The sequence below is a fragment of the Colletotrichum lupini genome, chromosome 8 (genome assembly GCF_023278565.1).
Source record: "Colletotrichum lupini chromosome 8, complete sequence".
Classification (NCBI taxonomy): Eukaryota; Fungi; Ascomycota; class Sordariomycetes; order Glomerellales; family Glomerellaceae; genus Colletotrichum; species Colletotrichum lupini.
Genome location: NC_064681.1, coordinates 1,668,938 through 1,684,464, shown reverse-complemented (window position 1 = coordinate 1,684,464; position 15,527 = coordinate 1,668,938). Strand labels below are relative to the sequence as shown.

The following is a 15,527-nucleotide window of genomic DNA, read 5'->3' as shown; positions in this document are numbered from 1 at the left end:
GCATTGTTCCAAGGTCCACGGTCTGAGAGTTGAGGTCTAGAGAGGCCAGACTACTTTTTTTATTGGGGCTGATCTGACAACCCGCACACACCAGTGAAGACGCGATGGACCTCTGGAGCTATTGAGCCCCATTTTCCCTGTCCGGTTCCCCATCCGTCAGCATGTTTGGGTTTATGCTGGGCCACCCCCCTGGTCTGTTCCTAGACCGGGTGCCATGGGACAGCGAGAATCCTAAGGAGATAGATAATTCACTGCCAGGGGAAGAAAGAAACCACCTGATATGACCTCATCTTGCGGCATTGCAAAAGGTTGGCGAGAAACCTCAAAGCAGTAGCCAGTCGACAGCAGGCGAAGCTCGATAGGAATCATTCATTGGATGGGCCGTAGCTTGTTTTTTGGTGCCTCGAGCTAAGGTATCCGAACTGCTGCGATTCAATGCGGGGTGACTTGTGTGACGCACGGTGAGTGGGCAAGTGTCCCCAAGAACGCAACCCCAACAACGGTTTATACAATGTCGCAGACCTTGGCTTACTTCTCGAGCCTACCTAACTATCCGTGATGTTAAAGCTTAGGCTCGGAAGTTAAAAGTAATTGGGAATAGGGTAGCTCTTCCGACCTTCTCCACGGAAGGTCTGTGTTGTCGAGGGCCCAGCACATCACGATGCTGCTGATGAGACGGAAGGGAATCGGCCAACCAACCCATCCCATCCCACTGCGGTGAAGAGAAGATGTCGGTCAGGACGCGGTGAAGACTCCATTGCCCAATTGATGTGGCGTATTACTACCGATACCTTAGCGACCTATCAGGAACCTCATCAAGCTTATGCAGCCCCAAGGACACCATTTGGTGCAACTGCGGCAGCCGCCGGTCTAGTGATGCTGCGGTGCGTCAGAAAAGCAATGGGCGGCAGACTAACACCAAAATACGGAGTACCTACCTTACCTTACACCTGGTGAACGTGGGGAAGGTGACCTAAGGTAAGGTAGGACCAGCGTCCCCCGGAATGTTCATCCCAGACCGATACATGTCGTGCCTTGTGCCTCCCTCCATGTCTTGGTATCACCATTCATTACCTACTCCATCGCTTTTTCTCGACGATTTGACTCCAAGGGGAGAGAAGGTCGCAGCCACAGGGAGGGGAGTCCACCAGATACAAAACAAGGCAGGACGAGATATCAGGATCTGAGAGTATGGTCAGATTGTGACGGGACCAACCAAACCGCAACCCCCGAAATAGGCAATCCGAAAAGGAGGGAAAGAAGGTTCAAGGGGACCCAGTAAAAGATGCATCCCCACCAAATTGCGCGCTTCTGCTGAAATACACCTTACCTGAGTCTGAGTCTGCTCTCAGCTCTCATGATGATACCTTGTGCCGCTGACTCAACCACTCACTCATTTTACCTACCTATGTAGATACTCACCACAAGCTGAAAAACGTCCCAAGCCTGCCCGAAACCGCATCGTGCAAATAAGCATATCCCAATTCCTCCAATGCCCAAGGGATGGCAGAATTTTTTCCGACCATCTTTGACACCAACTGTCCCTCCAGCAACCAACGTTCTTCTCGTTGCCCACGGCATGCCGGCATCCGTTACCTTGACGCTTCCCGCCATTCCAGCTGCAAGTCGCCTCCCGGGTGCGGATGGGCGGAGTGCGGGACACACGAAGAATGCCAGCACCCCGGTAACGCCGTAAGCTCGCCCACGGCTGTCCGGCCTACGAATGCATCTCCTGCTCCTTCACACGTTGCTTAACGGGACGGCGTAGGTCTCCGTAGATTTTGATCTTTTTTTCCCATTTGGCCTTAGTGAGGGAAACATGGTGATTCACCAACCCCCAGCCGACTCCCCCTCATTAGGTACTCCCCGAGTTCCACAACAAGAGGACTCCTCTTTGACACCGGCGCCAACTTCATCGCCCGGGGCAGATAGATAGATAGCTTTACAGTTGGATCATGAACAATGACGGGGGAAGAGGATGAGAACCTCTCCGCCCTCGCCGAACATCCCGTTTGCGACTCTCTCTCCAGCTCCGCCCCACCGTTTCCTTCCTTTTTTCCTTACCTACGTAGTAGGCAGTATCCGTACTCCATACTCCGTATGTTCCTCGGGTGGGTTTGTTCTTCAGCTCCATTCTTCAAAAGTCTGATAAACAACCCCCCAACCTCTTCGAATACGGGCCATGTCTCCATCAACATGCATCAGACAGCTCTCTTCTCCCCCCCACCTTTCCTGTCGTCCAACGGAACCAAGACATCAAAAGCGAGCACGACATGATTGGGACTGACACGCTACCTTCCTTACCTTGGATGCTTAGGTACTAAGACTGGGGCCAGCTCACTCACCTCCCTAGTCGGAATGCAATGTAATAGGTAATCTATCATCCTGCCAAATTCCCATCAACCCCGGAAAAGAAAAAGTCCACAGCAAAAAGCATTATGACCTGATATTCCTAGTCCCTACCCACACAGCACAACACCTCTCTCTTCTCTCTCTCACTATCTAATCCTTGACTATCAAGGCCCACTGAAGATATCACAGATTTACGGATCATCTCCGGATATCATATTCGGTTTTGGTAGCTATCATAGCCCAACACCCCTGGCCTGCCCTCACGAGGCTTCAACGCCAAATCTCACCACATCAAGCAAAGTCAGCCATAGCGAAACAAATAAAGTGAGAATAAAAGATGCGGCCGCTTCCAGCAGCGCATACACAGCCTTGCGTTGATTAAGACGATATAGTGTACAAGTAACGGAAAAAGAAAAGAACATCATCTGCCGCGATCGCGAAGCCTCAAGCCAGCGTTTTGCGGGGTTTTTCTTCTTCTCTTTCTCATGAGATCCATCTCCCTCATCCTCGCTGTTGTTTCCCACAACCAACCCCCTTCTCTATCCATACTAGGAATCTGGAATGAGCTCTTTGAACATCCATGAGTTGCGTAAACACAGCGTACTGGCACGTTCCTGGCACACGAATGGTTCGCATATAGAGATGTGCTTCATTTAGCTGTCGCAACTCTCTCCAGCTATCAATCAGGCCCATACGCTACCGCTTCCAATGGGGTAGATGCTGTCGCTTTCCCAAGTTTCGAGCATCACCCCAAAACAGAGACAAAAGAAAACGAACGGCCAATTCATCACATCATCCTTGAATTTCCCGTTTCCCATACCATACTCCAACCCATGGCGTGCTTTTCGTCCCAGAAACGCTTTCACATGGGCATCTCTTCCACCACAGTAACCCGGTGTATCTCGCGTAGGCGGGCAGCAACCGGTTGCAAATGTCCATCTTCAAGCGATTGGTTCCGTGATGCAAATGGAAAAGGAATTGTCGTGCCGTGCTGTTCTCAAGTCGAGGCACTAACCGACGATTCGCTCGCACCCGTGTCGTATCGCAAGCGAGCGTGTAAACCAGAGTGAACGCCGTCCAAACGAGGTGCCGCCCACAACGCCCGGCAATGCTATAAAACGCTGACCCGCAACAGAGGAGATGAATCTAAACATTAAGGAAATTTTGTAGCCGAGGCGACTGGCGGTTTATAGGATGCCAGAGTCCCTAAGAGCGTTGTTGAGGATCGTCTCCTTGACGGCCGCAAACACCAATCGGATGTTGGATGTGTCGGTTGCTTGAGTCAGGCTACAGTTGGATTAGCCCCCGCCCACCGAAACAATGACGCTTTCACTTACTGGGGATACAGGTTGAGGTGTGCTCGGTTGACCTGGTTGAACCTCCAGAGGAGATACTTGGCTGCCTTGTTGACGTCGTTACCGCCCGAGTAGTCTGGGAAGTAATTGCCCAGTGGTGAACGTCCAAGCTTCTGCTTGAAGATATCCACCTTATTCAGGAACAGAATAATACTGGTGCGCATAAACCACCTCGAGTTCACCACCGAGTCAAACAACAGTAGACTTTCCATCATTCGGTTCTGCGGTCGTTAGCGCAAAGTATTGAGGGGGGGGATATGGCTTCGAGGGATACCTGACTGCTCTCCTCCAGCAAAACTTGGTCGTACTCGCTAAGGGCAACGCAGAAGATAATTGAAGTGACATTTTCGAAGCAGTGAATCCACTTCTTTCTTTCGCTTCTTTGACCGCCAACATCGAACATGCTGCAGAAACCGTCAGTAATTGTGAGGTACGCGCACAGTCAATCACAAAGCCTCACTGTATGCTGAGTTGACCCATCTGAAATCTTGTCTCGTAGATACCAGTTGTCTTCGTTCTGGCTCTGAGAACATCCATTTCGTTCGGGAGGTAGTCTGGTGCTACGATCCGCATGACCTCTTGGAAGAAGCTGATGACATCTCGTTAGCACTTCTTGCACTGGCATGCTACATCCAATTGGGTACACTTACTATTCTGCAGAATCCATCAAGTAGAACTCAGTCTGCCTCTCCATGAGCTGTTCCCTCGCGGGATCGCTCCATATTGACTGGATGGCGATTCCAATCTGGGGATCGATATGTGCTTGGGGGCCAGATTCGGCTGTGTATTCCATGAGGAAGGTGGCATACGCCTTGTTCTCTTCGATTACCGGTTCGATATCGAATTGTCGCATAGCCTGGATCACCGCTTTTGCGCATTCCACCAGGTTCTTGAACACGGTGGGGCGGTAGTTATACAGTTCATCTTCGGAGTAGCCTTTCAGATGGATAATCTTCATCTGCTTCACTATCGTGGATTTACCACTTTCTCCGGATCCTGCATGGTTGTCAGCAAGCTAGGTCCATCTCAAGATCCTGTAGGAATGGACTCTGGTATCAAAACCTACCGAGGAGAAGAATCTTGCATTCCCGGCGTAACCTCTTCGAGTCCTCTTCCAGCTGTCGATCGATTGCCTGACTCTTCTTTTTCTGTTCCACCTCCTCGTTGTTTGAGCTCATACAGGCACCCATTTTTGAAAGAGGCCGGGGCTTCGGTTGAGCCGCTGATGGGAGCAATGATGGGATTTGGGTGCGTTAAATGTTCGAGTGCAGGGCTCAAGGAGCCTTCGAAATGATTTAACCGCGCGTGAGATCCCGAATGGATGCACGTTAAATGCCCATAGTAGTATCAGATAAGGCTGACGAGGTGAGAATTAATGGCGAGACTGAGATGGATCGCAGGGCGTTGTCGTCGATTGGTAGTGATGATCGTTCGGTCGGCGGAGGACTCGGCGGTAACGTAGGCGTTTCGGATCAAAAGGCTTCGAGAGAGGACGCAGCGACGGCTAGGATCGAAAGCGAGAGCGGTAAGTTGTTATGATTGTTTTTCGGACGGACTGAGGATGGACGGATGATGAGCGACGACCCTGAAGATCGGGGATGGGCGGGAGCTGTCGAGGGAGATGGGTAGCGAAGGACGGAAGACGAGAGTGCGACCGGGAAGGCGGGCAAGGACAGTGTCGGAGGAATAAATGTGGGTATCACCAGGACCTCGACAGGCGGGCGGGTAAGTGCAATTGAGTACGGGCCCAAGCTAAGGTAAGCACCGATGTACCTTTGGTACCGAGAGCGACACCTTTGGGAGTACCTTGACAGCGAAGGAGCGTGCTGTGTGAGAGGTGCCCCCGGGTGGGTGGGTATAAGGTATGGCAATATGGGGAGGAGGCCTGGAGACCTGAGCCTTGTAAGACTGAGATCAGAGAGAGACGGTAGTTTGGGAATGGAAGGTGATGACAGCAACGTAGACCGTAGACAGCCTGGGTGTGACAAGAAAGCGCGTTCGGCCCAGGGAATCAATCAATGAGAGAAGAGATCAGGCCGTACTGGCGGTTCGGATCTGATCTGTCAAGTGACGAAGGGGAGTGAACTGTGAGGGAGATCGGAAAAAGAAAAGCTGGACGGAAGACTGGAAACTGAGTTGGAGGGGAGGCGAGGGCCAGTGAGGAGAGCAGGTGTGGGTAAAAGGAAAAGGAATTCTGTTGTGCGGGAAAGTGTAAAGTTGATGCTAGTGGCGGGCAGGCTGGACTCGTGGAGTTGCGAGAAGCAGCGGTCTCGATGACCAGGTACCTCTGCACTGGAATTTACGGATACGGATACCTCTGCCGCTACCTCTGACCTCACGATGTACTTAAGGCACTGACTGCAAGAAGTGAGAGTGAGAGGACCGGAGCCAGAGAGAGACGGGGAGAAATGGGCGAGGCAAGGCACACACACACACACACGTCCCCCAATCCCATACGCAGTCAGCTCAGACAATCAGACCTGGGATCCATTCAGCCCAGACACCAACCACCCGCCCTCCCTTCCCGTCGGGGTCCCTCGATCCTCAGTGCTCACTCCTCAGGTGCGGCATGGGTGACAGGGACACGTTCCCAGCGCAGACTTACGGAGTAGGTGAGTGGTGCAGCAGGCCCTAGCAAAGTTGGCAAGGCAAGGCCAGGGCGGCGGGGCGCGGGTGCGCGTGTGGTGTATGGATCGGGATACCTATGTACCTCAAGGATATATGGGCCATGTCTCTTGTGCCGTAAGTGAGTGTGTCTGTACGAATATGAACGTGGGAGAGAGGATGGAGAGATTGTGTGAGTGTGTGTGTGTGTATGTGTGTGGACGGGGCGGACTCGGCCTATGCCATCCGCGGACAGCTTCTTCAATTGACCTGGACAGGTCTTGGCCTGCCGGAGGGGGAACAGGCCGAGCAGGGAGTTGCCGGGAGAGGTATGCAGTGCTGATGGTGTATAGACAGAGACGTGCGAGGTTGCGGCGTGTGGCGGGAGGAGAACAGACAGGTACGGATGTACCTAAGGCAATGTAGTTAGGTACATAGTTGCCCACGTCCTTTGCTCGGCTTTTTGAAGCACAGTTGAACGCCAGTTGACTGCTTCTGGGCGGATGTATTTGAGGTGAATGGAGGCATCTGCCACTTGTGACTTGATGGTGGACGGGATGTTTGGGACTAGCACATGGCACAGGTTGAACAAGCTTGAAAACCTTCGGGTGCAAGGCACGAGCTGCTGATGATGGGCCAGGGCTTCGAGGTTCGGGGAGTTGAGGGTGATAAGAAACACCTTGCTCGAACGGCAGGCGTAAATATCTCGAGTGGCTTATCATCGTGAGAACAAGGCAGGCTATCACGCCTGTGGAGTGTGGACAAGTAAGTTCTCGAGAGTTGACACGGGCTTTCCTTCAATCTACCTCATAAGGCAGGTGAAGTAAGCTAATCTTAGGTAAGCATGAGAAGATACTTGGCAAGTGGTTGAGGCAGGTACCTAGGGACTTGCAGTCTCAGGTTGCTGCTATTGGGGCAAGAGCAGAGCAGAGGAAAGAGCGGGCAGGAGCTCTCCTTCTCGACTTGAGTAACAGCCTAGGTATTACTGGCGGTAGCACTAAGGACAGACCAGCGGGCAGCTCCACTCGTTTTAGTCTCTTCCCTCTGCCGCATGCATGGCATTTAAATCACTTTCATTGGGCGTACACCCTGGTTGACCCCGGTAAGTCAAGCTCTCACAGATATTTACGGCTCACGGTACGTACCGATTTCTCATCTCTCCAGGCATTTCGGGATATTTTCTGCTCCTTGTTGTTCTTGCCAATCCCGGCTGAACTGGCGCTTGTTCTCATCCCTTTTGATCAATTGTGATTATTTGACATCTCCCCCAGGCGGCCCCCGATCGTGCGTCATATGTGAGGCAGCCGGGCTTAGCAGTAATGGGGTCATTAGGGAGGGCCTAAGGTTTATACGACGTAGAATAAGGCATCAGGCAATCGGAGACTTGGAAGAAAATGATGAAGCAATTGGAAATTGGAAATTTGAGCAAGGGGCAGCTTGTCCATCTAAGCTGAGGCACGGCATGGCATACGCTATTACCAGGAGTACCTACGGATACAGATATAGCAAAAGGCAAAGTGCAAAGTTTAATGGGCCATGCTCCTGGCCTCAACCTTTTTTGAATCAAGGTCCACGTGCGTGCCTCTCATCCCACCACGTCTTGGTCTTGCACTTGGGCTTTGCAGTAGGTACCAGGCACTCTGCAAATTGAGCCTGCACCAAGTGTCCGTCCATCCGACAACGCGAGTCCATCAGACAAGGTTCCGCCTCTGAGAAGGGCATCCTCGTTCCGCAATACAGCAGAAAAATTTCATCCTCAAATCAAATTGCTGTCACCCTTACCGCCCCATGGTTCGCACTTGCAATGGAACACCTCATGCTTTCAGGCGGCTCCCGAATCTTCTGCTACTGCCTCAGTGCCTATGGACCGAAGGAGAAGGTATTGCCCTCTCTTCTCACTTTCCCATTCCCGCCCGACCCGATCGGTATCTGCACCCGGATGTAGTCTCCTACCACAATCCAGATTACCGGAACCCGCACTTTCTTTGCCTTACTTTGTGTGTCCGTCAACTAGTGAGGTAGGCACCATTGTAGATCACACGTCTTGAATCCTGCTGCATTCTTCTCTCGAGCTCATAATACTCTTGTTTGTGTTGACTATCCCCGTGCTCTTTTTTCAATGGCTCAGTCTGCCCCGAACAATTAATATCTATTTCTCTCCGGATGACTTCCGCTCGCTCTTTCTCTCTTTCTCTCTCTCTCTCTCTCTCTCTCTCTCTCTCTCTCTCTCTCTCTCTCTCTCTCTCTCTCTCTCTCTCTCTCTCTCCACACCATTCCCCAACAGAAGCGGGAGATGTTATAAGCTTCAAAGTACGGACGGATATGGATCTTGATATTGTCTAGACCTTCCTTATATGTTCTTGGGCCCCGGGAAATTCGGCCCATCCAGGAAAGTCACGCAGGATTCAGCCGCGCCCGGCAACGCGTCTCCGCATCCGGCAGCCCCAGACGCTGTCGACGAGCGAGCGCCGTCTTTTGCATACTGAACGGAAGAGGGGGCTAGGCAATGGAACAAGTGTTTCAGTCATCACTCCCGAGTAATGACCCTCCACCGCCCCCAGTCTGATCCCGACCCGCGTGCCCGCCAACATTTCGATAAGTTGGTTTGTCGATAGAACATCCCTTCGCTGCACCATTGGACAATTGATATTGGATGAAGTTACCGCTTCACTACAAAAACAAACAGGGAACAGTCTCATCCGCAAGTTCGCAACATGCAATGCAAATGCCGACTTTTTCTTTGTGGACTTTCCGTAGCGACTTGGCGAACCCCGGCATGAAGCTTCACGGCTCAGCAATGATCGATCTCCTTCTTTCTGGCTGCAACGAATCCTCAAGCCTCAACCTGAGGGGGGCTAAGAGCAAATGACCGCCATCCATGACGAGCCAAGTGGCATTCAGTCATTTAATCCCGAAGCTACAGTTTGAGCAGAAAAGACGGATAACCTCTACCCGCCGACTAGGCGTCTGTGGCGTGAGTCCGGGCTTCTTTTTTTGCCAGTTGACTGTGCAGATCTACCCATCCAGCATCGGCTGGCTTGCCATGTACGGGTTGATCCTCAACTACATACCAACTGCTTCGGTCACCGCCCCGCATCACACCGAGGAATGCAACCCATCTCGCTCACGAGTCACAAATGTACATAGGCGAGGCGGAACCTGGAAGCTGCACGCGGCCAGAACGTCGGCGATGCTACGGTTACGATGCGCTTGCGAGCGCAAATACAACAGGTCACAAACCTTCTGTCATCGTTTGACCGGTTTCCCGTCTAGTTGCCCTGCGGACTACTGGCCACGTTCCAACGTCGCAGTGTTCCACCATGCCAGGACTCGGCAACTCAATTGCTCGACAAGCCATAGACCTCACCCCCTCGATCCTCCCAAATGCCTTTCAAAGAGACGATTTTCCGGCCCTAACTGTCTGCTGTTACACGGTGCCCAGACTCTCCTCATGAAGCACTGGGGCAGGGGTATATGAATAGCACGGCAATTGACCATATCCAAGTCGGACGCACAGAATTCGGACCACGAAAACCTTATACACGCTTTGGGCACTTTCGTCGCTGCTCGAATTCCAGCCTGGCTGCAGCCCCATCCTGGCTCTTGGCGCTTCTCACCTCAATATGAGGCTGCACCTTCGCCTTGGAAGTTGGAGGCCATCAAGCCGCAGGTCACCATTTGTGCCTCAATCCCACATGATGAGGCTACCAGCTACCGGTTGTACGAGGTTGCACGAGAAGTTCTAAGTTGTGACCCTCTGAACTACGCCAATGTCTGATCCTCTTTCTCTTAACGCCAGTCTAGTCCCTCGACAGAGGAAAGGATTTTAATACCGACATAAGCTTAATGGCCGACTACGCTCCTGTGTCGTGACGACATTTCACATTTAACGGCAACTCTGCCGTATGAGTTCTCCAGGCTGTTTTCGTGTCAAGCCCGACCAAATACCTCTCAAGCGTTGCAGGGGCATCGGCCGCTTGCCTTGATGACAGGACAACCCTGGTCTCACTCACGCTTTCGTCAGAAAATCGACCCTGATTGGGCTCAAGATGAGTATCCTCTGAGCGCCTTGCCCAATCGGCTAGCGTCAATGGCCTGGCGGTTCACAGGCCCTTTGGAACAGATATTAGCAGGGAGCACACGTGGGAGAAGGAGGCATCAAGTCTCATCTTCTCTGACCAGTTTGAAGGGCCAGACACACAGACATGGGGTCATTCACCAAACAACCAAACGGTCCGGCTCGCCATTGAGCACCTGTGTGATTGATGCTCAACAGTGGGTAGACCTTGCTTTCACAATTTCGAGGTCGTCGGATCTTAAGTGCGAGGCCAGAGCTACTTCCAGCTATTCCACGTGCGTCGTTGCTCTCGGCCGGCCAGGGCAGTAATTCTCAAGCGCCGTAATCATATTTGAAAACGGATTCGGGGGCACGCGCCATGTCATTGAGGCGGCACGACTGAAGGGCTGTCTGATAAGATCTTCATCCGAGCAAGCCTTACACCTGAATACTTTCGTCAGCGATATGTATACTCTCATCAGAATCCCCTGCCAGACTTTCCTATCAGCTTTCTGAAGCAGACAAGGCCCGATGCACGTCGACTTAGGTGGACGCCGTGCCTTTCGCCGGCGCATGTCCAGCTTTCATGCCTCTGCTCGGCGCTCAGCCGGCTGGTCTGCTGTTTGAGCCAGGCACTTCAGCCCGGGATGCAGGACATTCTCCGATGAAGTTTTTCAAAGTCCGACTTGGCGACAACGGCCCTCTCTTTGACCGGCAACTTATACAAACCTCTCAACAGCAGTTGGGAAATGGACCCCAAACGTGGCCAATTGAAATTGGCAATGCGGTCGAGGTGTTCGTTCTGGCTCCATGGGCAATGGAAACGGCCGAAGATGAATAATGCTGTACCCAAAATCGCCATATACGCCTCGGCGATATCGTTAGAAAGACCTGTTTCATGATTTCCGGGACCAGTATGTTCTCTGTGTGTTCAAACAGGGGCATTCTCGGCTTCCGGAAGCTGCGTCGAAATGTTTACTAGCATCTTAGTAAGAGTGTATGGGTGGTGAGTTGATCGGATAGTGCCCTCGGTCGTCTTAGGGTCGACCCTGCAAAAGCTTCCTGGTGTTGGCCAACATCTAACATCCGGGCTCCGACGGACAACAGGTCTGGTTGTTCTGGAATACCTTCAGCCAAGCCGGCAAGTTCAGGCGAATGGCCTTCCCGACTTCATTGGCAACGTGTCCCACACGTTAAACAGTCGAAAAAAGGGTGTGCTGGGCTTTTCCGTGGGTGTCCTGATTGTTTCACGTCATCTCATGAGGAGCCCCCTATATCCCTGAGTAATGTTTTTTGCCCACATCACGGAGTTCTGACTCTGTTTTTTGTTTTATTCCATTCTGATCGCATTCTGCCGTTGAGGAGTCGAGAAACTTTTTTGTTCTATTCAGGTGATGAGATCTTTTTTCAACTCTGGGACGAACGGAGGACTGCAAGGCGCATGATTCGCTGCCCCCCCCCCGGAATCTTCGCAACGTCGGTCCCTTTTTTGCATAGAAAAACATCGGGTTGTGGAGGGGTTCGGTGAAGCGGCAGGAAAGAAAAGAAAGGTTATCGCCTTTTTCGGGTTCGTGAAATGGAAAGTTGTGTGTGTGGTAAGATGGCCGACGATTCGGTCAAGCTTCTTTTCCTTCTTTGCCACGTGCTTTAGGGGAACATTGATCCTGGGATGTGTTGCCTTGCGGGTTCGAAACAAAGTTTTGGGCGGGTTTTCTCGAAAAGGAACATGTAAGCCGCGAATTCGATGCTTCCTTGTCTATTTGTCGTTCCTTGTCTTTTTGCTCTTTCTTCAGTACGTGAGTGTGCGTCTCCGTGACTTGAGACGTCGTCCCGAGTGTGAAATGGACTACTTTGAATTGATAGGGTAGCTGAGTATCCTGGATAGAGGATACTCTGGGATAGGTATTGGTACAGAATAGTTGGAAACCTAGCAGCAGTGTTGGGGCGGCGTTGTGATGTTGGAAAGTCGACCGGAGAGATTGGTTATTCGGGCAGTTTATATGAAAATTGTCCGTAGTCCGGGGGCGGGTTCGTCAGCAACAAAGCTGTTCGGCATGCGGGTTGGTCGTCCGGACCATTCGTCCGGGCCGCGGCCGAACAGAGGCCCCATATTTTCCGGGTGTGTAGTGATACGCGAGCCACGACGTGGCGCGTCATACGATGTACCCAAGATCCTTTTCGGCATGGGGGAGAGGGAGGGAGGATTTGTGAGGTGTTTCTGGGGGTTATTTCCAAGCGTGACAAAGCTGACTATAATTCCAGAAGATGACGAGATCACTCGGTTGTAGTCATCTGCCGCGCGCGGGAGGTTTTTTGCAAGAAGGGGATCAGCAGAAATGAGGATTTGGGATTGGTGATGATTACATGAGCAGGAACTATGCTTGCGAGAGAATGTTGATGTTTTTTTTTTCTCTTTCGGCTCGCGAGCTTGGTCGCGGCAGGGGGCTCCAGAGCAGCTTCCATGGATGGTGTCGAGGAGACTGGTGATTGCATCATGTGTGAAGGGAATGACAATGCTTGGAAGCGTGCCCTAGCAGCATCGAGGCGAGGGAACAGATAGACGCGAGGAGTATCCAAGTGATGTTCAACACTTTGCCGGACTCTTGCTGCGGGAAGAATGATAAATGGCAATACATCCTCCGACCTATTCTTGAATATATTGCTCTCAGAATCAACAGATAGAACCATCAACCATCAACACACCTCAAAACCAACGACTCCAAAGAAATAATACAGACACTACATCTCGAGTAGCATAAGTCATCATGATTGCCTCACAGCCCATCGTTCTTTACGGCCACAGTATGTTTTGGAACTCGACATTTTCATCTCACCCCATGAGTCGAGGAAAGATACTAATGCTTCTTTATCGCAGGTTACACCCCCAACCCGTCAAAGGTGGTCATGATCCTCGAGGAGCTCAAAATCCCATACGAACATGTACTCCCTCCCCCTCTTCCTCTCTCTCTCTCTCTATCTCTCTCTCTCTCTCTCTCTCTCAGAGTCAGCATTTCACCGTTCTAGTCCGCCGAACCCTCCCTGAAATCAAACAAATCGGCCATGATGATCGGAAGAAGCATTCTTTACAAGACCACTATTCGCTATCCACACTCACTTTCTGACCTGAAGTACTTTTACCCCAGATCATCATCGACCTCGCCGTCGTCAAGGAAGAATCCTACCTCTCCATCAACCCAAACGGCCGCCTCCCGGCCATCAAGGACCCCAACACGGGCATCACGCTCTGGGAGTCAGGCGCCATTGTCGAGTACCTCGTCGAAACGTACGACGACGCCGGCGCGCTGTCCCTCGCGTCGCGAGAGGACAAGTTCCTCTTGAAGCAGTGGTTGCATTTCCAGGTGTCTGGACAGGTGTGTCCTGATTCCCTCAGCTCCCTTATATCAACTTGAATGCGTCGTTCGTTTTACTATTACGATAACCGCCTCCCTTTCTTGTGATTTACCATTCGTTTTTGTCTTCAAGCAGAGAATGATGGTCAAGTCCCAAAAATGGCGACGAATAGCTCACCGTGTCCTTACCCGTCTAGGGCCCGTACTTTGGCCAGCTCGGCTGGTTCAAGCTTTTCCACCCCGAAGACGTCCCCAGCGCAAAGGAGCGGTACGAAGAGCAGACCGTCCGTGTCTTCTCCGTCCTCGATCGCGCTCTCAAAGGGAAGAAGTATCTCGTTGGAGACAAAGCGTACGTTGTTGATACTTGATAGAGAAGATTCCGACCGGACCCTGCTCCCCTTTCCCAGTCCCCATTGAATCCGGCTCCATCACCCCCTTTTCCTATCTGCAGATCTGCTCTTTGCTATGAATAGCAACTCCGACCCAGAAATCCATTTTCCCCAGCAAAGAGTCCACTATTTCCACCCATCCAGAGCTCCTTCCTTGATTCTGCGCATTGGAACTAACGATGACGGGGCCGTGTGCTTTGTAGGACCTACGCCGACATCTCCTTCATGCCGTGGGACTACCTCGCCAGAAAACTCATCGGCGAAGGGTGGACCGATAAGTGGGAGGTCGACACCAAGTATCCCGACTACGCCGCCTGGGCCGAGAGAATCCGCGCCCGGCCCGTGGTGAAGAATGTGCTGGAGACTATGGGGAAACAGAGGGCTGCTGAGGAGGAGCAGGCTAAAGCTCAGGAGTGAGTGACGGAGTCAGGCTAGGCCAGAGTCCATGGGAGTTGGCTACATGTTCGTGTGTTGTTCTCACACGGAAAGTCAATAATTGTATTGTCCAGTAGAGAACCCCCATATGATATTGTCTTTTTTATGTGAATATGTGCAAATAAAAAACGGCGACCTTGGGGAAACAGTTCACCATTCTCCTCCGGCCTTTCCGTCCCTTCTCACGAGAAGTGGAAACACTAGAGCCCATGATAATAGGAGGGTCGAGAAGCAAAAATCTAGTCCTCCCAGATGGCAACTTTGGCCTTCTCGGCGTCCTCCAGCCGGCGCTTCTCAGCAGCCTTCTCTTCCTCCCTGCGTTTCCGCTCCTTCTCCTTGACAGCCTTGTCGTAGGCCCTCTGCTCCTCCGTCATCCGGGGCACCTTTACGCCCAGGGCGCTAGCAATCATGCGACGGGCCACGGCATCTGTCTTTTCTGGCCTGGGGCGTGATGAGGCGGCGTCCTGGCCACTACTACCGCCACCCGAGGACGCGCCGGCACCAGCAACGGAATCAACGCTGCCGTAGGGGTTGGGGAAGGACCTGTCTGCGGCGTTGTAGGTTGGTGAGATGGGGGTCGGCGGCGGAGCCTTGGCGCCGTCGCTTTGGGGCTTCACGGCCTCCTCCTCTTCTTCATCGTCGTCCTCGTCTACGTCCTCATCTTCCCAAGAGTCTGCCACTGGTGCTTTGGTATTTTTGGTGGATGGTGTCTTTTTGCTGCTGTTTATTGAGAGCTTGGAGAGCGATGACGTGACGTCTGACTTTTGACTTGAGGAAGGCATGATGGCGATGTGTATAGATGGGGAGATATTGAAGAAGTAGGAGAAGATATATATATATATGTGTGTGTGAGAGAGAGTGAAGGCAGAGCGTTGCTTGAGATGGAAAGGAGGTTGAGATGGCCAGGAACCCGGGTGCGGTTCCGTCGGGAAGCGAGGTAAAGAGTGGGTAAAGTTCCGGGTAGCAGGGAAGGTCGATCGGTGGA

The 15,527-nt window shown here is 52.1% G+C and overlaps 5 protein-coding genes across 5 annotated transcripts; 3 read left to right on the top strand and 2 right to left on the bottom strand.

Annotated features, from left to right (window-relative positions):
- Positions 1-3,539: 3,539 nt before the first annotated feature.
- On the bottom strand, positions 3,540-4,897 carry CLUP02_14972 (guanine nucleotide-binding protein alpha-3 subunit; the record flags this gene model as incomplete). The annotated part of the gene is made up of 6 exons (XM_049293896.1): positions 3,540-3,639; positions 3,690-3,928; positions 3,982-4,111; positions 4,168-4,296; positions 4,358-4,703; positions 4,774-4,897. 6 exons carry the CDS (start codon positions 4,895-4,897, stop codon positions 3,540-3,542), a joined length of 1,068 nt encoding a protein of 355 aa, XP_049151042.1.
- Positions 4,898-6,115: 1,218 nt separating this feature from the next.
- Positions 6,116-6,319, top strand: CLUP02_14971 (uncharacterized protein; the record flags this gene model as incomplete). The annotated part of the gene is made up of 1 exon (XM_049293895.1): positions 6,116-6,319. One exon carries the CDS (start codon positions 6,116-6,118, stop codon positions 6,317-6,319), a length of 204 nt encoding a protein of 67 aa, XP_049151041.1.
- Positions 6,320-6,868: 549 nt separating this feature from the next.
- On the top strand, positions 6,869-11,651 carry CLUP02_14970 (uncharacterized protein; the record flags this gene model as incomplete). Its single annotated transcript, XM_049293894.1, has 20 exons — positions 6,869-6,919; positions 6,952-7,034; positions 7,078-7,129; positions 7,212-7,413; positions 7,583-7,885; positions 7,964-8,190; positions 8,257-8,308; positions 8,655-8,781; positions 8,873-9,064; positions 9,198-9,285; positions 9,325-9,583; positions 9,639-9,745; positions 9,817-10,083; positions 10,230-10,330; positions 10,397-10,567; positions 10,633-10,694; positions 10,759-10,835; positions 10,916-11,163; positions 11,308-11,333; positions 11,392-11,651. 20 exons carry the CDS (start codon positions 6,869-6,871, stop codon positions 11,649-11,651), a joined length of 2,955 nt encoding a protein of 984 aa, XP_049151040.1.
- Positions 11,652-13,133: 1,482 nt separating this feature from the next.
- CLUP02_14969 (URE2) lies at positions 13,134-14,524 on the top strand (the record flags this gene model as incomplete). Its single annotated transcript, XM_049293893.1, has 5 exons — positions 13,134-13,170; positions 13,244-13,308; positions 13,512-13,739; positions 13,916-14,067; positions 14,311-14,524. The coding sequence occupies 5 exons, from the start codon at positions 13,134-13,136 to the stop codon at positions 14,522-14,524; spliced, it is 696 nt and encodes a 231-aa protein (XP_049151039.1).
- Positions 14,525-14,781: 257 nt separating this feature from the next.
- On the bottom strand, positions 14,782-15,324 carry CLUP02_14968 (uncharacterized protein; the record flags this gene model as incomplete). Its single annotated transcript, XM_049293892.1, has 1 exon — positions 14,782-15,324. One exon carries the CDS (start codon positions 15,322-15,324, stop codon positions 14,782-14,784), a length of 543 nt encoding a protein of 180 aa, XP_049151038.1.
- Positions 15,325-15,527: the final 203 nt, after the last annotated feature.